Raw genomic sequence first — 23,264 nt, 5'->3', positions numbered from 1 at the left:
TCGTTAAGAGACCACAGGCCGGAGTGCGGAAAGGCCCAAACACGCTAGTCTGGCCCGTCTCTTTCCCGTTGCGTCTCAGGCCCAAACCGAGAAAGCCCGGCTTCTCTCTTGTTCCACTGGGGACCCATTTTGCAATGGGCTTTGTGCAGGTTGGGCTGAAGGCCTTTCTGTAAAAAGGGCCCGCTCGAAACTTCCAATCGGCAGCAGCAGAAAATAAAAAGTCCAAGCTCCAAAGAACTTCTAATCGGCCCCGATCGCCTCCCACCACCGGGCAAAACCATGGCGCCGCCGCCCGAGTTGATCGACGACACCGTCACCGAGATCCTCCTCCGCTTCCCACCGGACGATCCTGCCTGCCTCATCCGCGCCTCCCTCATTTGTAAACCTTGGCGCCGCGTCCTCTCCGACCCCGCCTTCCCCCGTCGCTACCACGAGTTCCACCGAATGCCTCCCCTTCTCGGTGTCATCCACGGCCTCTACGCCGGCGGAGGCGGCGACATTGCCCGTGTAACATTCCGAAGTTTTCCGGAATGTTACGTTAGTGCAAAATCGTGAATTTTAAAAACTTTTTGTGTTGTGCCTTAGTTAGAACCTAAATATAAGATTAAGTTCTCGCTACCTCGAGATCTTAGTAAATTTAACTTGAAACTAAGGACCATTAAATATTTGTGTGATTATTTGAAGTCTTTTCGGATTTAATTGCAATCTTCCTTGTTTTGAATTGGTTGTTGGATCTTCTTGTTTGATTTTCATTTTGTGTGATTCCAATGTGTGGAATTTGAATTTGAATGGACCCTTCAAATTCAAATTCAAACTCTAATTCCCCTAAACCCCTTTTGGCCCACAGCCCACAAGCCAGCCAGCACCACTACCCCCCCTTCTCCCGCGAGCACGGCCCAGCACAACCCATGTGCGCAGCCCAAACCAACCCAACCCGCGCAACCCCGCGCCACCACGGCCCAGCCTTCTTCCTTTTCTCCCCCGCACGACACGGACCGCGCAGCTGTTATCGCCATAATTTGACTGGGCCAGAGGATGGGCCGAGAGCAACGTGGACTGAAGGAGATCATTGTGGCGATTTGCGAATCGGCTTCTATGTGAGCGTATTAAGGGCCAGGATGGCCGTGTATCTAGTAAGGATAGTTTAAATATAGTAAGTTAGAGATTGTATCGTAATCAGCTAGGGTTAGTTAAAGAGATCAAGTCTTCGGACTATAAATATGTATCATGAGATTCAATAGAAAGAATCCAACATTCACAACAAACTCTCGGCGCATCGCCATCCCTTTTCCCAAGGATTTCTCCAGGTAACTGACATGCTGCTCCGATCATGCTCCGCATGGTCGGGGCAGCATCGCATTTATCCGCTTGTTTTTGTGTTTCTCGTGCTGAAGCGTTGTTGATGACGAGTAACACTAGTTATCCTAAACGATTATGATACTACATTAGTTCTTAATAATATATCCATGCTCTGCTTGCTGTTCGTAATCATTTGGCTGCCCTTGTACGTGATCCCAGGTGCAAGGGCAGCGCCTTGCTCTGTTCTTGCTCAGTAAATCTAATCTGTTATGGTAGTTCTTTGTACTACGAGAATTCGGTTTAATATCCGTATGATTAGGCCCTTCAAACGGGTTGAACGTTCCGGCTGCATGATTGGTGCTTTATGGTAATCTAAGGAGGGATTGTTCCGGGAATCGGCTTATTAGTTGGTTTTTAGGACTCTTTTTAGGTTAATGTCCTGTTATCTTTCATGTTCGTTAGGCTTAACCACGCGTAGGATGTTCTAGTTGTTCCGGTTGGTAATTACAGAGCATGTTTTTATCTCTTCTATCGGATTCGTATAAGACATTCGAATATTAATAGATCCAATCTATTAAATAGGTGCAATCGGCTTCTTTTAGCCGATTCTGAGAGTTACCCGAAGGTCCAACCTGGTACAAAGACAGGTCTGACTCAGTGCAGAGGCTCCATCGGCTCTTCTTGCCAATCTTGGGAGTCATTTTAATAGCCGGTCACGGCTTGGACTAATGTTTGACGTGGCTGTACATGCAGGAAAATAACTGATAACGACTTCTAGACCTTCCTGATCAGGTATAGGTCGGGTGGCACGCCTAGCACTTCACCAAGTGTAACATCCCAGTTTTCATCACTATTGAAAGAAATGCAATAGTTATGGAGGGGATAAATTAGCCAAATTATATATTGAGCGTATTGTGAAGTTGCATGGAGTACCTAAGAGGATTGTGTCAGATAGAGGCACCCAGTTCACTTCGAGATTCTGGGGCACGTTACATGAAGCACTTGGTACAAAGTTGGACTTCAGTTCAGCCTATCATCCCCAGACTGATGGTCAGACCGAAAGAATTAATCAGATCCTTGAAGACATGCTAAGAGCTTGTGTTCTTACTTATGGTAAAAATTGGGAAGACAGTTTGCCATATGCGGAGTTCTCTTACAACAACAGCTACCAGTCCAGTTTGAAGATGTCGCCGTTTGAAGCCCTCTACGGGAGGAAGTGCCGCACACCTCTCATGTGGACTGAAGTCGGTGATCGTATTATTGAGGGCCCAGATTTTATTAAAGAAGCAGAAGATAAGATAGCGGAAATCAGAGAGAATATAAAAGCAGCTCAGTCCCGCCAGAAAAGTTATGCTGATAAAAGAAGGCGTACTCTCAGCTTCGAAGTTGGGGACTATGTGTACCTTAAAGTTTCCCCAATCCGCGGCACACGCAGATTTCAGGTACAAGGAAAGTTAGCCCCACGTTACATTGGACCTTTCCCAATTATCAAGAAAGTGGGAGCGGTAGCCTATAAGCTTTAGTTGCCAGCAGAGATGTCAGATGTACACGATGTATTCCACGTGTCCCAACTCAGAAAGTGTCTGCGAGTACCAGAAGAACAAGTGGCCCCAGAAACAATCGACCTGCAGGATGATCTCAGATACCAAGAAGTACCAGTAAAAATTCTAGATATTGTGACGCGAAGAACCCGCAACTCAGCAGTCAAAATTTGTCGAGTCCAGTGGAGTGGGCATTCTGAAGCAGAAGCAACTTGGGAGAGAGAAGATGCGCTCCGAGCCGAGTTCCCCAGTCTCTTTAGTGGTGAAACTGAATCTCGGGGACGAGATTCAACCTAAGTGGGGTAAGTTTGTAACATCCCAGTTTTCATCACTATTGAAAGAAATGCAAAACAACACTCTAGTTCCTTCTCCATTAAGTAAGAGTGGGATATTTTAAAGGCAACACTCTAGTTCCTTCTCCATTAAGTAAGAGAGTGGGATATTTTCAAGGTAACACTCTAGTTCCTTCTCCATTAAGCAAAAGTGAGATATTTTCAAGGTAACACTCTAGTTTCTTCTCCATTAAGCAAGAGTGGGATATTCTCAAGTCAACCCTCTAGTTGCTTCTCCATTAAGTAAGAGTGAGATATTTTCAAGGAATACTCTAGAATTAGTAATAACTAAAATTTTGAAAATGCTGGGATATTTTGGAATTCTCTAGAAAGGGGATACTTGTCCTAATACCATGACTTCCCTTGACCTATAAATAAAACCCCCCCTTTGCCATGCCATCCACTTATGAGTAAGGTAGATAAGTTGTGGTAAGGCTAGAAGGACGAGTGCTGGACTAGCCACTTAAAGGTGTGCTTTCCTTCGTGACTTTGTCGCTCCAATAAGGTAAGTGTTAGTCTCCTGGTTAAACTTGAGTACTTAGTATATAGTTTGTGATTCATCTGTTGGTAGGCTCCACCTCGCCATAAATCAGGGTCGTCGCACACAACGCCGGCCGAGATATTTTTCCGCCGCGCGAACCGCCTCACCTCATTTATAAAGGAAGCCGACGCCCCTCCCTGCCGTCCCCACCCGCGCTCGCTTTCACTCGCGCACGCGCGACATGCCGGCCCCACGACGGGACCGCGCACTGCCGCTGGCACTACGCCGTGCCGCCCACCTCCTCGTCCCCACCTCGCCCACGCCGCTGCAGCGTCCTCGCCGGCTTTGCCGCCTCGACGCTCGCGTCTTCAGTGCTGCCACTGTTTGAGTTGACGGCGAGCTGCCGCAGCCCACGCCGTCGCCGGTCCCTGTGCGACGCCGCTGCTGCTCTCCTCGCCTATAAAAGGAGCGAGGCCGTGATGAGCTCCATCATCAGCCCAAGCACACCGAGCCGTTTCACTTCGCTATCTAAACCACTTCTCACGAGCTCAGTTCACTCACGAGACGAAGCCCCAACAGTTGAGCCTCTTCCTCGAGCTGTTCCACGCCAAGGTGAGATGGAAGGCAGCTCCCCGATCATTACCTCCGCAATACTAATAAAGGCCCAAAACACCCACCAGGCCGTGAGCACCTAATCCAAATCATTCTATTTAAACACCAACCAATACTATAAACCTAATATCTCCTTCGTATCAAATCCTTTTCGCATAACTCTTTTTCCTAAACTCTCCTCAAATCATATACTAGCTATTACTCCTATTTTTATCTCCATTTGAGCTTATTTTAAAGCTTGCTTGTGTTTGTTTGCCGGTTGTACCGTTTCTGCCGTAGATCACGGAGTGATCGAGGAGGAGCCGACCAAGGAGTACGAAGGCCAGTACAGCGGGCCGGAGCCAGAAGACCCGTACCGCGAGCAGGAAGCCGCCGCCGCCGACGCGTACGTAAGCAAAGGCAAGTTTCATTGACCCCTACGTGAGCGGTTGCATCCATGTGAGGACGTCTAGTTGTAGCCCTGGTTTAGGATCGATTATATATATTGGTGCTTGAGTGATTGAGTGTGCTCATTCATGCATATGAGTAGTTATGCATATCCAGAGTTGAGACTAGGATATGAAGGGATTTGGCTGAGGCTAGGGCAGCTGGGTATGCTGGAGCCGGCGCTACCGTGGTGGTAGACTGGCAGGTGAGCGCTACCGTGGAGGTAGGCTCGAGTTGACATGTTGAGGAATGGTTGCTGCCCTGGTGAACCATAAGGACCGAGTTGTTTTGACATCTCACCTAGCTTACTTTAGTACGACCACAGGTTCCGTTATGGGCCGGACTTAGCCTAATCCCACTGGTTAGCCTGACGGTCGCAGGGATGGTTCACGGGTATAGACCATTGGGGTCAGGGCCCGAGGGTTTGTGCGGCCGGGCTGGGGCGTGACCACGGCTGGGTGTCGGCTATGTCGGTTGTCCGTTCGGGCAGTCGAGCTTGTGGGTACAGTGTACGACCTCTGCGGAGTGTAGAATCCATTCGAATGGTCCGTGTCCATGGAATGGACAGGCTACGGTGTGGTCCTGACAACTAGTAAGCTACCTACTGTGGGTTGTGTCGGGAAAAGTTGCATACCATAAGTTGTATTACTAATGCATTGTGCTTAATGTGTGTCGTGCATGTCATTCCCCTCCCGTAGGGTGAGGTGGAACTTGCTGAGTACTTTTGTACTCACCCGTTTATGACTTGTTGCAGAGGATCCTGATTTCGTGCTTGAGGAAGGCGAGTAGTTCGTGCCCTATACCCAAGTCTGGAGTGGTGCCGTTGCAGTAGAAGCCACCATGTCAGACGAAGAGTTTACCCTTGCGTTTATCACCGCTGCTATTGTATTCCTAGTTTATATTATTATTGTAATCGAACGTATTAAATAAAGCTATGTATGACTGTGGCACCACTTGTGTAATGTATTTTCACCAGAGACTGTTTTCTGGTGTTTAAATACATGTTTAGCTCCGGTTGTTTAGACCGGGGCGGTTCACCAAGCCAGGGCGTGTGCCGGACTTCTGGGCCATTGACCGAGGGACAGGGACCCACCAGCAGTCCCGGGAGCCTCCCAGCTCCTCGTGTTGCCTGTCGCTGCTCGCCGGTGGGTTTTGACCAACAACAGTAGCCCAGCCCACCGACGGACGCACCCCCGCGCGCCCCTTCACCTTCCCTCGGGGCGGCTGACGCGCGGGCCCCGCCCGTCAGCTTTTCTCTTCCTCCGCTCGCCCGCAGCAGAACCCGCCCTCCGCTCGCTCCCCTCTGTTGCGTCGCCCCGCTCCGCGACAACGAGCCGTAACCGCAGCTCCCCCTTTTCCCCAGCACCTCTGCTCCCGCTTGCGTCACCGGCCGGCCCCGCCGCCCCGCTTCGTGACAGCCCACCGTAACCGCCCGCGCGCGCTCCCTTTTCCCCGCGCCCCGGCCACCTGCGCCACAAACCTTAATCTCACGCCGTAGCCGCCGGATGCGTGCCATGTGGCCATGGCACGGACGCCAGGGCATCGCCGCCGCTCCCAAGCGCTCAAGCCCTAGCGCCCCATATAAAGACCCGCAGCCGCAGCCGCAAACCCTAGCCGCCTCGGGTTCCCCACTGTCGCCGTCGCCGCACCGGAGAAGGAGGAGGAGAGCGAGGAGGAGGACGACGGCACGCTCCGGAGCATCACCGCGCCTGTGCCCGTACGACGACACCGACGCAGCCACGCACCCTACACAGCTTCGACCCGCCGGCCTCACCTCTCCGCTGCCCCGAGCGCCTCCTTCTTCAGCCTCACCGGTGAGCACCGCTGCCGCCTCCCTTCTCCCTTGTGCTGCCGGCAATGCCAATGACCCTTCCGTAGCCAACCCTAGGGTATTCCCTCTCCTCATCCGGCCTTGAGCCGCTCTTGTGTAGGGACCCGTCGCGCCGCCTCTGCACCCCGCAACCGCCGTCGCCTCTCCGCCGCTGTGTCGTGCCTCGGGCCCGGGATGCCGGTGCCCCGCGCACAGCACGGCCACGCCGCGGCCCTGGGAAGCCAGAACCCACGCTGAAAGGATCTCAAGATGCCTAGAGGGGGGTGAATAGGCTAATCTGCAACTTAAAGCACTTTGAACACGGTTAGTAACACAGATGTCCGGATACTCCGGATATTGAGTCCGGAGTTTCTGGAGATAATGTCCGGACTATCCGGGTATGAAACAAACTACACAAAAACAAAGATAATGATGCTGTAAATTAGATCCAGTAAATTTAGAGTGACTAGTGGTACTTTTGGAGTATTTCTCACCAGTTGTCTTACTCCTGAGACTTGTGTAATAGTAGATCGACCTCGAACCCTAGAAAGTTAGTCTCACAAGCAAACAACCACAAAGACAAGCTAGAATTGCAAGAGTGAGACAGAATTTATTTCCCGAAGTTCACTCCCAAAGGAGCTACGTCTCCGTTGAGAAAGAATTCAAGAGACGGTGCTCAAGAACCCTATGCTCCTCTCCCAAGGGTGAGACCAACGCTCAAATCCAAGGTCACTTACTATGAATTCCGAGGAATGATGGTTACAAACTTGCTGTGATACTCACAACTCAATCACGCAATCACAAGCGACGCCTAGCCGTCTAGGAGCTTGAAGCTCCAAGAGTAACAAACTAAAATCCACGGACTAGACTTCGATGATGTGCTCAGGAGATGGAATCAAGGCTTACTTGCACAAATCTTAGTTCTTGCAACAATCTCACTTCAATCCCCTAAGAAAATCACTTAAGAATGGAGCAAATGGGAAGTGAGAAGGCTCTCTTTTGCTCGTAGACAGTTCTGGTCGAAAATGAGCAAGAGAGAGGGAAATGAAGGGGTATGGGGTTATTTATACCCCCTCACACAGAAACTAACCGTTGGGAGAGGAGTACCCGGAAACTCCGGGTATATGTCTGGATACTCCGGACATAGGTGTCCGGAGACTCCGGATCAGTGTGTTTTGCGGACCGGTAACAGTAACTCGGAGACTCCGGGTATACGTCCGATACTCCGGACACTCTATCCAGACATTCCGGACTGGAACCCAGACACTCCGGGTTAGACAGTGAATTTCACAAGAAGTCCCTTTTTAAGTGGTAGGATTGTTTCTCATGGTTTTTGTAGGTTCTCTTGAGCACAACTACCACGTCCACGCTTGTGGATCAAAGTTTCTCTTGATAGTACGGCGTTCCTATACTCAATTTCAAAAATAAAATCTAGTCTTTTAGTACACTTGAGAATACCGCTTTTTATATCCTTTTTGAGGGTTCATGCTTCATTATATGCTTTGCTCAGTCACCTTTAGCACCTGCACACATGCTTAATAACATGATTAAATATACATGTGTTTTGTCATTTATCACCAAAACCCCCTTAGGGGCCTAGATGTCTTTCACGCGCGCGTGCGTGCACGCCAGCACTGCGAGGCCGAGTCGTGCCCCCGCCTCGCCGTGCCTCTGCTAGGCCACACCGAGCCCAGACCGCCCGAGCCTCGCCTTGCCCCTGCCACGGTATCGCCGTGCGTGGCGACCCCACGTCGTGGCCGCGACGTCGCGTTCGCGTCGCGGCCAAGCCTTTGAGGCTTTTCCCCAAACACCCTCCGGGCACGCCACACGCACACATGTTGGCACACACGCACACGGGGATTGGCCCGAGCCGCACCGGATCTGGCGGCCACACCAGATCCGGTGGGAGACCGACAGGCGGGCCCCACCTATCGGGGAAAGCGCAGGGCGCTGCCCCTGGGCCCGTGTCGCTAGTGAGAGAGGGAAGGAGGGGAGTAGACCGTGGGCCGGCCTGTTAGGCCAAGCCGGCCCACTGCGCATAGCCAGGGCCGCAAACCCGAGCCGGTCTGCTGAGCCGCAGGCCGAGCTGACCACGAAGCCTAATCCAAGCCTAGTTGGGCCTCGAGCCGGCCCAACCCCCTTTTCGGCCCAGGACCGAACCCAATCCCTTTCCCTTTTCTTTTCCTTCCCGGCCTGACCCAAGGGACCCACCTGTCAGCCTCGGGGTGAGGCTGACCAGCGGGCCTCACTGACCTTGACCCGTTGACCGTTGACCGGTCAATGTTGACCGGTCAACGCTGACGTCAGCAGGGCCCCACTGCTGACGTCAGCGAGCCCTGACCCCCTGGTGATGTCATGCTGACGTCAGCATGCCACGTGGCACGCTCTGGTGCTGCCACATGCCACTGCTGACTGATTTTATTTTCCAAAATTCTTTAATTAATTTTAGAAATAGGTTTTTCCTTAGAAAATTCATAATAAATCGACCGGACCTCCGAAAATTATAAAACCAGTTCCATAATTCCTCTAAAATCATAAACCACCCGTTAGAGTAGGTTTTGTGGTGATTTGGATCTTATTTGAAGAGTTTTGTGTATTTTTGCACTTTGGACCCTACTCTTACTCGTATTTACAAATAGGACCCGACCACGAGGAGTTGACCGACGGCCAAGACTACCCGGAAACCCAGGAGGACTTCGAAGAGACGCCAGGTTCAAGCCCATCTACGATCTGAATACCTATTAGGCATTGCTTGTTATATATGCTATCGCTATGTGTGTAATTTTATCGAGATGAACCTGCATGGCCTATTTTATGTACCCATACTCCTTGCCATCCTATCACACTTGTTTATTATATGAAATGCCTTGTCAATCCTTGAATGTGTATGCGTGGGAATGGATGGATAGTCTTGGTGTGTGTGAAGTTATGCTATTCAGGAGTTGGTGTTTAGGGCTTTAGCCGGGAGTGGGCAAACCTAACTCGATCGTGGATCGAGGGCTTGGTGTGTGTATCTTGGCACACCCTACGGAGTACCTGTGGCGGGTACAGTTTTTGGTTACGAGGATGAGGTGTTGGAGGCACCCGTTATGGGTGCATTCGCGGACCACCGTGGTGGAGACGCTTTTGACGAAGATGCCCGCTTCGGTAGTTAAGGACCAGGTGAGAGTAACTATAACTTGTGGGAATCTGTTAAGCGTGCACACCACTTACCCATTATGAGGGTTGGCCCGGTCCGGGGTTAGCAAGCGCGGTACCAAGCCGGTGGGAGGATCGAGTATCAGCGCAGGGGAAGGAGGTGCTAACCTCACGTTCCCCGAGACGCATGGGAGGCTTCACAGCCCGGGGGCGACCTCCTGTGGGAGGATGCGCCAAAGACCCGGGAAAGCCGGATGGTGCCGTGGCTCCTAGTTCTGTTTCTGTAGACCGGTATTTCATCTACTAGTCGGCTGATCTCCGGCTAGTGTCGATTCGAGTGGGTCCAGGTGTACAACCCCTGCAGGGTGTAAACTATACGTATAGCCGCGTCCTCGGTCATAGACATCACTACTCCTCTGTTACTCTTATTAGTTAGTGTTACTCATGACTTCTACCTCCCTCTAGAATGACTTCCTGCCCGGGGGCAGTTGAGATGCGAGGAGAGGGAGTTCTCGCATCGACTTGGTGGTATGGAAGGTGTGCGTTGACCGGGAGTTCGGGATACCGGAAAGGCCCGAGTCGAGAATGGAAGAAGATGTGTATACTTTTATATATATATATATATATATATATATATATATATATATATATATTGAATGCATAGGAAAACCTCAGCTTTACTTCTTGAGCTTTGTTATATCCATAGTATAGACCACAATAAAGCTTGCATTCGGATGGTGACGTGAACCTATCATATTCCTTGGGGATAGCCTGGTACGATGCAGGATCCGATCCGGAGTTCGACCCTAACGATGACGGTTCGTACGGCTGAAGTCCGTGCTACGCTCAAGTCGCCTGTGGGGAAGGTTCCTGAAGATGAAGGACGGCTAAAGACCTAGCTACCGCTTTGCGTTTTCTGCTTGTTCGTTCTAGCCGAGAGCCTTGTAATAAATTTCGTACTACATGTCCTTTAGATTTATGTAATAATTAAACCCGTGTTGATCTTATACGAAGTATGATGATATTATGACTGAAATGATACAGAGAATCGGATTCCTCGACCTGGGAATCCGGTTGGTTTCAGCCCGGTTCGCTCCCACCACAGCACGCATCCCTTTCCTCGAGCCGGAGTTCATATGCCAGGCTCTCGACTGCCGCCACGGCCGCGTCCTCCTCGACGTGATATGGGACACGAGCGCGGGGCTCGGCCTTGCTGTCTGGGACCCCATCACCGGCGACCGCACGCTGTTGCCAAAACCTGACGGCAGGCGGTTCCGCTCCCACTACGGCGCGGTTCTCTGCGCGGCGGCCGACTGCGACCACCGCGACTGCCGCGGGAAGCCCTTCATCGTCGTGGTCTTCGTCGGCGACACCGCCAGCGGGGTGGCGAGCGCGTGGGCCGGTGTACTCGTCCGAGGCTGCCGCGTGGAGCGCGCCGGCCTCCGTGCAGATTGGTGAGCGTTTCTTGGTCGCGACGAGACGGGGGGCCATTGTTGGAGACGAGATCCACTTCTTGCTCGGACTCGACGATAATGATGATGCCGCAATTCTCAAGTTCGATCTGCGAAACGTTGGCTATCCCTAGTCAGATTGACAGGCGGCCTGAACGTCCACGCCGTTGTCCTCATGCCAATGGAGGATGGCTCGCTGGGTCTCGCCGGCGTTAACGGTTCGACCCTCCACTTGTGGTCGAGGAAGGTGAATCCGGAGGGAGTTGCAAGATGGGTACAATGTAGAGCCATTGCGCTTGACAAAGTACTCCCCATTGACAATCCCAACCACCGAGCTAATGTCATGGGTTTCGCTGAGGGCGTAGGTGTTGTCATGGTGAGGGCAGATGCTAGCACCTTCATGCTTGAGCTCAAATCAGGGCAGGTGAAGAAGGTAAGCATGCCTAGGTACTTCGTTGATGTCCTCCCCTTCATTAGCTTTTACATTCCAGGTACGTACGTTATCGGAAGTTCAGAAGTTTGTTTATTTACATATATGGTTTTGCACTTTACAGCTTTTGTATTGTTGTTCTGTTGCGTAAATATTTAGTTGAATGGAAGTGGATGATACCTAGTATATATATGCTAGAGAAAAATACAGCTTGGCCTGAAGTAGTCAGATGTGCATCGTCCAAAAGTACAAAGATGTTCATCTAATATTCTGATATCTCCTCTTTGGCCAGTCTAGGTCTGCAGCTCAAATTGAGGACCTAACCTTGTGAATCTTTGGAATTTCACTTACAAATCACTACATTATTTCTTTGTGGCCTCTTGGTTTTCATGTTGTTCGGCTGTCCTTTTCTATTTTTCTTTAACTTGTATGCATGGTGGCTTTTTTTTATTAACTTGTATGCATGGTGCCTTTCAGATTTTACCAGCAGCAAATTGCTAGGGGAGACAAATTAATCACTACTGAGCCGAAGCATGATAGCACCTGGAACTGGACAGTTCAGCTGATGAATGTGCAAGACACCCTGATGACTCGTGGGTCTTATGCGGTTATGCCTTTCCTGTCCAGTTTTTACAGATAATCTTTGGTCTTCGGTTACTGTTATATCGTTGGAACGGTTATTAGAAAGTCCACTCAGGACTGGAGATAAATTGCGGGGTCTTTTAACTTTAAAATCAAAACTGGAGTGTTTCAGCCTTTTCCTTTATGGTCTGGAACGAGGACAGCACTTTCCGCGTTTTCATATTTAGTACTGAAATGCTTATATTCTAGTACAGTTTATGCGCATGGCATAATGTTTCTCTGTCAGTCAGAGACTCAGAACGTAGACCGCTGCTTTCAGATAGGCTGCGGGAGCTATGTTGCTCCATTAATTCTTTTGCATGTAGAAATTCTAGAAAATACATTTGCCGAGTGCAGGGGCGGAGGCAGTATTGATGCCTACCCAACTATTTTACCAAAAAGGCAAGTATATGTCAAGTATAAACATTTGTATATGTTATATTGGGTCAAAATCTCTAATTTTTAACTTATAATTCAACCCAATACCAATACAGAACACAACCTAGTACCCACTCCCAGACCAGCCCGCTGGCCAGAGCTCACACCCCAAGAGGCCGACATCTCTCCCGGTCGGAATCACTCTCACCACTCTCCCAGGCCGGCAACATCCACCACTCTTCCAAGCCGGCAACACCTAACGTAATCAAGTACCCATGCCACACTCTTACTAGGAGCATCAGAGCGAGATAGCATGCCAGCAGCAGGGCATGGACCAGCAGCAACCTCTAGTTAAATCGAGCATTAGCCATTTAGCTAGCTCTAGCACTAGCACTATTGGTGATGCACTATTGGTGATGCACTATTGGTGATGGAATCTCACATCCCAAATTATGATTTTCTTGCACAATAACTATCAATATTTAGTTTTAAGTGGTCTATGTTCTTTTAACGTGGATTTTGGAGCTGTAAAATGAATAACAAATCAATTATTTAAAATTTTTGTGGAGCTAGGTGCATTTTATTTAGTTTGCTACTTGTTGAAATATAAAACTAATTGTTTTGATGCAAATACTTTTATCAAAGGAGATTTAGATATGGACACATGAGGAATTATAAATAATTGTAATTTCTTTTTATTGCATGGAATATCTTTGATTTGAATGGTTTTGTAGAACCGCAAACTTTTAGCATTTTTATATTGGAAATTTTTCTTTTGATATGGAAATACCCAATTTCTAAATCCTGGCTCCGCCAATGGCCAGAGTGCTGCACTCTGTCTTACGCGCCTGTAAGCTCTCTATCAGTATACTGCCCTCTGTCTTGGCTAGGCCACATTGCAATCCAACTTAACGAACAGAGCCAACTTAGCACGACCTAGAGCTTCACATCGAATTATTCAGTATAGTTGCTACCACCTAAGTGCACTGGCCTATAGTGGCATGGGGCACTAGTACAAATTATTGGCCATGCCAATGTAAATTCCAGCCAGTTACAATCTAGACTGCATCCCTCCAGCAGCAACAATGGTTTCAGCTGTAATGAATGATGCATCTTCAGATGCCAGGAACGCAGCAGCCGCAGCCATGTCTTCAACAGAACCCAATCTCTTAAGCGGGGTCCTGTCAGTAAGCTCTTTCCTCTGCAGAATGATTCAGGTTAGGTACACTCATTTGCATGGTAGGAACAACTGGATCGAGTCTTGAGATGAGTATGTGTGCATGATTTCTGGTGCCAATATAATCATGAAATAGATAGGAACCTCGGCAAGTATCTTCAGGTTTTGTTCTTAGGTATGGTATTGCGTGGAATAGTCCCCTTAACACCAGCACATGGATAATGGCATCTAATTTTAAATATCCCCTTCTAAACCATTTTTTTAGCAAGCCATTTCTAATCTTTGGAACATGGAAAGTAAATAGACAATAGAAAATGGACAGCATGTAAAGATCGCATCCGAAAGTTACCAAATACCGATTAGATAATATAGGTGATAACTGAAATCAGAAAAGGAAAATGCAACGACAAATTTTGAAGATCAGATTAGGTCATCAGGGTAGCCTTCACATGGCACATTAGAGCATTCAAAAGTTGGTTTAGTGCATTTTCAATCAAGTTTGCATATATTATTTTCTATCCCTCTAAATAAACCATGATCCACATAGGCATTAAAAGTAGATAGTGGCAATTTCTATCAATTTCTACAAGTGCACTGGCATGTGCAGTAAAACTTCAGGCCACAGCGGTTGCATCGCAAATTAGAAATTTATGTATAAACAATGCTAAGTACTGAGATTCTTTTATGGCATAGAACATTGAAACTTTTAGGATAATGAGAAAATGATATAAAAGTGTCGAAAGATATGAAGATAAACTATGCAAGGAAAAAACATAAGAATCACTTACAATGGTCTCGTTAGTTGTGAGGAAATTAGTAAACCGTGTAGGAACAAAACCAGGTGCTATACAGTTAACACGAGTGTTGGGTCCCATCTCAACAGCAAGAGCCTGAAAGGTAAACATAAATAGCTTAGTATAAAGTATCTGAACAATTAGCTTGCCAGGTTGTTCATCAAAAATTGTGTACAATATGTTGTTCTTTTTTACTTCTTGTCCAGCTTGTTCAATTTTCCTCAAGGCAAGTTTTGGCAAGGATGACTAACACGCAGCCCCCAACATAAGCACACAACGCCAAGCAAACACTTCTATGTGTAGACTTTATGAAATTAGAGAGAGGGAGAGAAAAATTAAAGAGAGAGATGCTTACTGTGTTATGGCACCGAAAGGATCACTTACACGGTTACACCAGCTACTTTAGTTATGTGGGAGCATATCAAGTAGATATGGCCTATATCATAGAATCTGGAAGTTTTCATGCCGAGCCATCCAGTTCCATAACAGGGGTAGATCAGATGAAAGCCCTCTCACATCATGCATTCTGGATTTCACTACTCAACAGGGTGGTGTACAACTAAATTTTCAGGTGTTTAACATATTATCTCGTTACCACCTGATATGCTCCCTAGTTATGTCGATCTGAAAGGGCCATATATGAGCATTCAAACAAAACTCCCAGCGGGAAGATAAAAGGTTATGTATACTTTAATGATCCAGAACTATTCAGTTACCAGCAAGTCAAACATGTTATTTTACATTATAAATTTACAAAATACTGTAATTAATTAATGTGTGTCAAGACTTATGAGAACTTTCTATCCATATCAATGACAATAAGATGGTTTTGACATCGACGAAATAAAGCAAACAAAATGAGAAACGACAAGAGAAAAAGATGAACATTATACCTTTCTGAGACCAAAGACAGCAGTCTTTGTAACACAGTACATTGCCAATCATTGTTTTGGATTGTAACCACCAATTGAAGAAATAATAATCACAGATGACCCCTTCCGTAGGTGGGGAGCAGCCTCCTGAAAAGAAATTGATACATAAAGTGAATAATGTCAGCCTTTATTTGTAGAGTAGGAGGAAGAATTTTCTCACCTGAAGAAGAAGAATAGAAGCCTTGACGTTAATATTCCACAGTTTATCAAGAACAGCTTCTTTCATTTGAGGTATGCCATCTACAGTAGGATTTGCCGCAGCATTGGAGACAAGAACATCAATGTGTCCAAAGTTCTGCAACAATATAATCAGTTTATTGCTACTGCAAGAACCGTCATAATATTACCTGATAACTATTTTAAGTCCTCAAACACCGTAACTATCTACAATATGAACAGAAACAAAAACAATGTGCAGCATACTTAATGAAACAAGTAATTTGATATATGAAAAGGTGCACTTTAGAAGCACATAAATAAGACTACGTAGTACGACTCTTGCATGTTTAAGCACTAATGATTCAATGTAATTTAAGGGAGACATCCACTTGAATGTTACAAGATGAACACATAAAAGAGAAATGGCGCACAATCTTCTGGCTTGAGACTTTCACAGGATAAAGATATGCTACCCTACGCTTGGAAAGCTATTCCCTCATCAACTAGTAAAAGAAGAGTTACACTCTATCAGTGAAACTCCAGTAGATATAGAGGCAGGGTGTTTAGTCCTATACTTCATAAGAAAACAATGTTTACTCTACTGCCGTTAATTTCACTTCTGCGCAATCAGATTTCACTATCACCTAATTTAAAGCTGCATCTGTCAATGCCTGCGCTTTGCCAACCATAAATATAATCCATGTTTCCTAGTTTTGGCAATGCTACTGCACACGAAAATGGATTAAGCACGCACCTAGAAATACCATGTAGTAAATGTCCCAATTTCACCATAGAAAAAGAATCCCAGGGGCAGGCAGTTCATGTCGGCTCAGCAACAGCCAGTTGCATTGTTGGTAGAGTAAAACATCTAAACAAACCAGCGTTGACAACAGTTCCTGATGCACGCGTACGGTTCTCCAAGCTTAATTCTAGCCCCCAAAAAGGTTCGCAACGTTAACCGCAGGGAGGCCTGACGGGATCGCTCAGCAGCAAGAGGAATCTGACAATGCAGCAGTGTACAGTAACCCATCTGAAAGACTGAAACCCCTCCCAGACGGCCCCGACCGCGGCGATCCCCTTCCCCCTGAGCCCCTCCACCGCCTCGTCCACGTTCTCGTGCGATTCCCACGCCGACCCACAGAAACTCCCAATCAGAATTCAGATTTCAGAAGCACGGGGAAGGGAAAACGCACTGGAGGTCGGGCATGGCCTTGGACCGGACCTGCTTGCGGCGGCGCCCTCCAGGCCGAGGCGCTCGGCGATGGCGAGGCCGATCCCCTGCGTGGACGCCGTCACGATGGCCACCTTCCCCTCCAGACGCCGGCACCTGACCTCCATCGCCGCGAACCATTCCAGGTGGGCAGGTGGCTCTCTTCTCCCCTTTTTTGTTGCTGCTGCTGCTGCTGGAGTACTTTCTATTCCAAAATTGGGGGCACCACGGCGACGCGTGAAAGGACTGCCACTACCAAGAGGCCTTTCTCGAGCCATTGCATTGAAGAAGGTGGTTGGAATTCATTTCGCATGCTTTGCGTCGATGTACCAGCTGATTCAATGGACGAACCAAGCTGTGGTTGAGGTGTTCGTGGAGCAATCGCCTAAGTTTGATCGCTATAAACATCAGAGGGGAATACTTAGAATGCTTGGTTCCATTAATTACATGCATAGTTGCATTGGATATCCATATTATTATTCAACGATCAGCGATAAGGGTGAGTAGCTCCACTAGAGCATCCAGAAACATATTCGGCGCGCCATTGTGTTTTGCTCAGATCAGGGCGGATGGAGAAGGTAGGCAAAACCCGGGTACTAACTACGATGTTTTCCCCTCTATAAGCTTTTACATCCCGATCCATTGGCAACACTTTATCTATCTATATATAGTTTTGAACTTTATACAACTTCTATATGCATTGTTGTTATGCTACGTAAATATTTAATTGAATGAAAATGAATGATATATAACTGGTACCATGACATCTGATTTTGATCGCATCGGACTTTGTTAGGCAGCAAGAAAAGGAAGTACTAGATTTTATCTTTAATAATTAGCCCTAAAAATCTTCCAAAATAGCTCCCCACCGGTTCGCTCTCCAAAGCGACACGGGGGACACCCCTCTCCACCGCCCACCTCCTACACTCGAGGCCGCTCCGATGGTCGCCGGCGATCGTTCGGACGGCGGCAGCAGCTCGCGGCTGTGCTGAAGCCGGCCAGGTCGCCAGCTCTCCCCCTCCCCTCTCTTTTCCCCCCGCCTCCCTACCCACGGCCCCAGACCTTGTCGCAGCTTGACGCGTTGCCGCTGGCCGCCGGGGCTGGATTCGGCCTCCCCTCGCCGGATCCGGGCCCCCTCGGGCTGGATCTGGCCGCCCTCGGCCATCCGCAGCAGGTGCTGCGTCGCTCCTTCAGGCGTTGCGCCGCTTCTCCTTTGCGGCTGCGGCCATCTTGCCAGGTTCCGGCCACTGCCGACGGGTGTCGCCGAGAGGCGCCGTGCCGCTACTCCGAGAGATGCGCCGCTCCTCCCTATGGCCACCTTGCCAGGTCCCGGCCACCGCCGCCGGGGCCATAGCACGGTCTAGTTGCACCGCCGCCTCCCTGTTGGTCATGGGTACGTCCTAGGTGCGTCACCACTGCCTTGGCGGCCGGTACCGCGCTGCCCTCAGCTGGGTGTTGCGGTGACGCACTCTCCCGGTGGTCCCTCGCCTCCTTCCATCACTCGGTGGATTGAGGCTATGGCCTCGATATGGCCGGCGGTCGTGTCCTGTCGGAGGGTCTTGGTCTGAATGTGTAGATGTATTCACCCTCTCTATGGTAGGGATTTGGCTGGTGGGCTGCCCCGATCAGCGTTGGGCAGCGTTCATGTGGCATATGGTGGCGCTCTGGCGGTTTCTTCGGCACCATGGAGGGAGTCGGGCGAAGGTGAAAGCCTAGAGCCTGCTTGGCCAATGACGACGATGTCCTTCGGGCGCTGTTTACCTTCTTGAAGGCGTCATTTTTTTCCCACATCCCTGCTCTCCGGTGTGCTCTCCGGGCGAAAATCTTGACCACTTTGATCGGACGACGACAGCGCCAGTAGCGTCGCCCCCTCCTTTGAGGCATCGTTTTGGAAGCTCTGTGGTTTGCCAATGGATTCGTTGCTGAACGCCCGCCCACCCCTTTCGCCTGGTCCTGGCGATGGTCGTCTACTCTCTTCATGGAGTTCCTGCTTCTGCGCCTGTCTTCGCTTTATTTTATCCACCTTCGTCCGGATTGCACAGGTCGTCATCTAGCGGATGCTTTGCCGCCGCCGTCGTGTTGGTAGTTGATCCCCTTGGGCAGATGCTTTGCCGTCTTGGTTGCGTTGGTCGGGTGGATGCTTGGCCATCTTTGAGTTCTGTAATCTGCGCTTCCTTGACGAGGTTGCATCTTTTAGCAGGCTCAATTGCTTGGTCGTGTCTAGGTTTATGGGTTCGTGTGAGTTTCCTACCCCGTTGTTCTTGCTGTTCTTGTTGGATCGCGTGCCACTTACTTAGTGGTGCTTTACTTAGTGGTGCTTTGTAATCGCGTTAATAGTCTCTACCTATCAAGGTTTGTATTGATCGTATTGCTTCCTTATTAATGAAATACGTGCTCAGGCAGATTTTGATACGTAATATTCTAGTATCTCCTCTTTAGCTGGTTTAGTTTTGAAGCTCAATCAGAAGACCTAACCTTGTGAACCTTTGGGATTTCTTGATAAATCATATACTATGTCACAATATTTCTGTTGCTTCTACATGACCTGAAGCTCACATTTTCAACTGCAGCCTTGTAAACATTTTGGGATGATTACTCTTGCTCGTTTTCTAGTGCAGATCCTTAGTTTTCAGATCGTGGTAGATTGCCATCGCAACCGTAGGAACTTAAACTCTAAGCATTGCCTTCAAACTCTAGTCAGGAATCTATCGGAGGGATGGTTAACTTTCATTACATTGTGGTTCACATATTGAATAAAACTGTGTATTATGCCAATATTCTCAGCAAACTTGAAATGAAATTGGGAGATAAAACACCGAGAAAAAATTACACTCCAAACACAGATCAGTTGAATTCCAAACAAAATCTTAACAGAATTGTGAACATTTTTCCTTTCAAAAAGAAAAAAAATCTCCGACGCCCTCGACGAGATCCTCCTCCGCCTCCCGCCGTCCGACCCCTCGGGCCTCGTCTGCGCCTCCGCCGTCTGCAAGCCCTGGCTCCGCACGCTCTCCGACCCGGCCTTCCTCCGCCGCTACCGCACCTTCCACGGGACGCCCCTCGCGCTCGGCTTCCTCCGCAACCCGGAGGACCGCGGCCTCGGCCGCTTCGTCCCCACCTCGTCGTTCCGCCCGGCCGCCCACGACCACCGCACCTGCTACGTGCTCGACTGCCGCCACGGCCGCGCCCTCATGTACGACTACGGATCCATGGAGTTCGTCGTCTGGGACCCCATCACCGGCCGCGAGCGCCGGATCCACGACGAGGTGCCCGACGTCTACACCAACCACGCGGTGCTCTGCGCCGCGGGCGCTGGATGCGACCACAGCGGCTGCAGCGGGGGGCCGTTCCTCCTGGCCTGCGTGGGCCTGCAGGGCAAGATCATCGTGAAGGCGTACGGCTGCATCCACTCGTCTGAGGCCGGTGCGCCGAGCGTAGACCCCACCTACCTAGGCTACATACACTTCGATCATCATGAATGCGACCTCGAAGATCAGTCCGCCGCGCTTGTGGGGGGCGCGCTCCACTTCTTCGGTAATTCCGGCATCCTGCGGTACGATGTTTTGGGCGGGCGGCGCCTTTCGGTGATCGAGCTTCCACCTGCCAATTTTCTCGGCAGCAGCACCATTGTCATGACGGCCGAGAATGGTGGGCTTGGATTGGCCACTTTGGATGGTCACTATATCGGCCTGTGGTCGACTGAAACAGGTCCTGACGGAAATGCCAGATGGGCGCACCTGAAGTTCATTGATCTCGAGCCGCTGCTCCCGGCTGGCAGTCTCAAGACCCCAGCTTTGAGTGGATTTGCCGAAGACGCCAATGTCATTTTCATGAGCACAGATGATGGCACCTTCACCATCACACTCAAGTCGATGCTGGCGAGGAAGGTGTGCGAGATGGGCAAGCTCAACCCTGTCTTTCCCTACGTGAGCTTCTACACTGCAGCTGGTACAGCTTCTCGCACTTCTCCGTGTTTGTTTGGTCAATCGTGATGTGTGACCGTTTAGTCAGGCGTATAGTAATGCTTGATTTAGATTTAGTGAAACAAGAAAACTGCTGACTGTGATATACGTCATCGGGAAAATGAATGCACAACTAGGACTCTAGGAGGTTTTTGGTCTGCTGTGTCCTGTCTAATCCTTGTATGACGAATCTGAAAATCACACCGTAAACACAATGTTAACCTTCAGAATTAATATGCTGGTCTTCTAGCTCATGTAAGTTTGATTTGTTGATCTATAACATGGTTACAAGCTTTATACTACTTCAAAATTGGTCAGTGGTCACTGCAGTGTAGTCGTATTTCTTTTATGACAGAAGGAGATATGAAATGTTTAGATAAGTTACATTGCATTTAGAATTAGAGACATAGGAAAGACATTGATAACTATCTATAATCTAGACATTGAACCCACACCTAGGAGATTGTTGATCTATCGTCCAGTTTTCACCCTTATGTGGCCAATCTGAAGATAACACCAAAGACACAGTTCTGTAAACCATAAGGATTGGTATCTTGCTTGTTTAGCTAATGTATGTTTGATTTCTGATTTATAACATGATTAATAAGCTTTATTGTTTTTATTTTCAGCATGTGCTAGAGGCACACTGGCACCACCTGTGGGGACTCAGTGATCTTCTAAAAGCCATTCAGGGATATAACCTGGCAAATGGAATGTGGACAAATCCACCATTTTGCAGTGCTGATGCTTCTTCAGCGTTTTGTATTCCGTTGAGCAGTTCAACAAATCCACTGTCTTGCTGAGCTGGTGCTTTCTAGTTTCCAGTTCTTTGTTTTCTCATGAGGAAGTTTTGGTGGGAGTACTAGTGCTTATCTTAGTTAGGTTCTGCCCATTGAATTCTCCGTGAACAAGACTCAAAAACTAAGATTCAGTTTCTCGCAGACAAGATAAGTATGTTTCGGCTTACTATCCTGTCATTTTTCAGTCAGTGCGTGGTGTGGCTACTGGGAACTGAATATGCACTGCTTTTTTTGAAACCAAATTACTGTGGTTCAATTTTAGTTCAGTTTGGACAAGGTACTCCAAGTATCATTCCGTAATGGCTAGTTTGGTTCTTGGTGAATTGATCCTGATCCTGATAGTGAAATGTCCTGCTTGCTTGCTTTGTGGCTTAGTTGAGCTATTGTTCAATTCTGTATGACATGGCCACCTGAACTATCATTTTTTGTTCTGAAATATGGTATATGTGCCTCTTCGAATAGTGAAGAAACCGAAGAACGCCGTATCTTGGATAGGTGTGGTGCTCAAATCTTGAAATAAACAGCTTGAGGTGGAAATTGCAGCACAAGGCAATTGCGGTACATTGACATGATTAACTGAAATATGACTGACACATTATGGTCAATTTTTGTTGTTCTTATCAAGTAGATCCTGATCATGTTTGTAAGAAAATCATATTGCAGTCTAGTATACGAGGCATATTTCAGTGAATGTTTTGTCACAGTTATGGAACTATAGCTGAGTATGTTTTCCTTTGCAGAAAAATTAATATGACGTTCAATTTCATGTCTTCAAAAATGGTTCTCAAGTAGCAGTATCAGATTTTTGACATCTTGAAGTGGTTATAAGCACTGTACCTGCTTTAGGTGCTTTGTTCGCATTGCTGCCTTTATGATCAAATGCTCAGTTGATGCATGGCGAGCCCCAATCTTGAATTGAATAGATTAGGCGTTTTTTTTTTCGGCTGATAAATGAACTGTTGATTTGAAGTGGTTTAATTTCTGTTGGGCACTTCTACCTTTTGTTTAGAGGATGTTGGGCATACATGTGGATTTTGTGATCTCAAGTCTTGGACCTAAGGCTGACAGTTCCGATTTTCGGCAATTACGAGTCGGTCGTATCGTGTTGATTCTGTAGTTCAATCCTGACATCTTAGGTTCATGTTGACTTAAATTCTTTGTGGCTGAGCATTTGGTCGTCAAGGATTTTGAACTTGGGAGGAGCAGCTCGTGAACTATTTGCGTCCAGCGTGGAGTTTGCAGCTGCATCGTCAGGCCACACGTCTTGTTTCCGGATCGGACTCGGAGTGCCAGGTTGTGTCTGCTGTCCATGTGAAGGACTGCGACTCTGCGAGTAGGACTGGGAGTCTGGGACTCCCAGGTGGTCGTCGTCGTCTCGGTCTCGGACTGCCGCGTGCTGGCAATAAAAGGGGCGGACCTGACCGCCGCTCTGGGAAGTGGAACGAACGAATCTCGTCTCGTCGTCTGAAGTCGTGCGCACCGGAGATCAACCGGCAGGTGCTCGAGCTGCTTCAGCGACTGTGCCCGTGATGGCGTCAGGCTCCGCCCAAGACCGGTGGTGGCGCGGCCGCCGGTGCCACGCAGATCTAGACGACGAAGACGAGCTGGAGGAAGGCGAGGTCGACGCCGGGTGCCACTCGGACACGGACACCGAGGAGTACTACAACCGACACTCCCCGATCGAGACCGACGAGACCACCAGCGACGGCTG

General features: G+C 48.7%; 2 protein-coding genes and 1 pseudogene across 2 annotated transcripts; 2 read left to right on the top strand and 1 right to left on the bottom strand.

The window, feature by feature from the left end:
- Window positions 1-279: 279 nt before the first annotated feature.
- LOC112880017 lies at window positions 280-11,097 on the top strand. The gene is made up of 2 exons (XM_025944468.1): window positions 280-507; window positions 10,684-11,097. The coding sequence occupies exons 1-2, from the start codon at window positions 280-282 to the stop codon at window positions 11,095-11,097; spliced, it is 642 nt and encodes a 213-aa protein (XP_025800253.1).
- Window positions 11,098-13,359: 2,262 nt separating this feature from the next.
- Window positions 13,360-17,355, bottom strand: LOC112882813 (annotated as a pseudogene).
- A 1,120-nt stretch (window positions 17,356-18,475) lies between these two features.
- Window positions 18,476-21,439, top strand: LOC112880016. The gene is made up of 3 exons (XM_025944467.1): window positions 18,476-18,495; window positions 19,694-20,739; window positions 21,383-21,439. The coding sequence occupies exons 1-3, from the start codon at window positions 18,476-18,478 to the stop codon at window positions 21,424-21,426; spliced, it is 1,110 nt and encodes a 369-aa protein (XP_025800252.1). The 3' UTR covers window positions 21,427-21,439.
- Window positions 21,440-23,264: the final 1,825 nt, after the last annotated feature.

Source organism: Panicum hallii, chromosome 2 (genome assembly GCF_002211085.1).
Source record: "Panicum hallii strain FIL2 chromosome 2, PHallii_v3.1, whole genome shotgun sequence".
Classification (NCBI taxonomy): Eukaryota; Viridiplantae; Streptophyta; class Magnoliopsida; order Poales; family Poaceae; genus Panicum; species Panicum hallii.
This window is presented reverse-complemented; position numbering and strand designations above follow the sequence as displayed.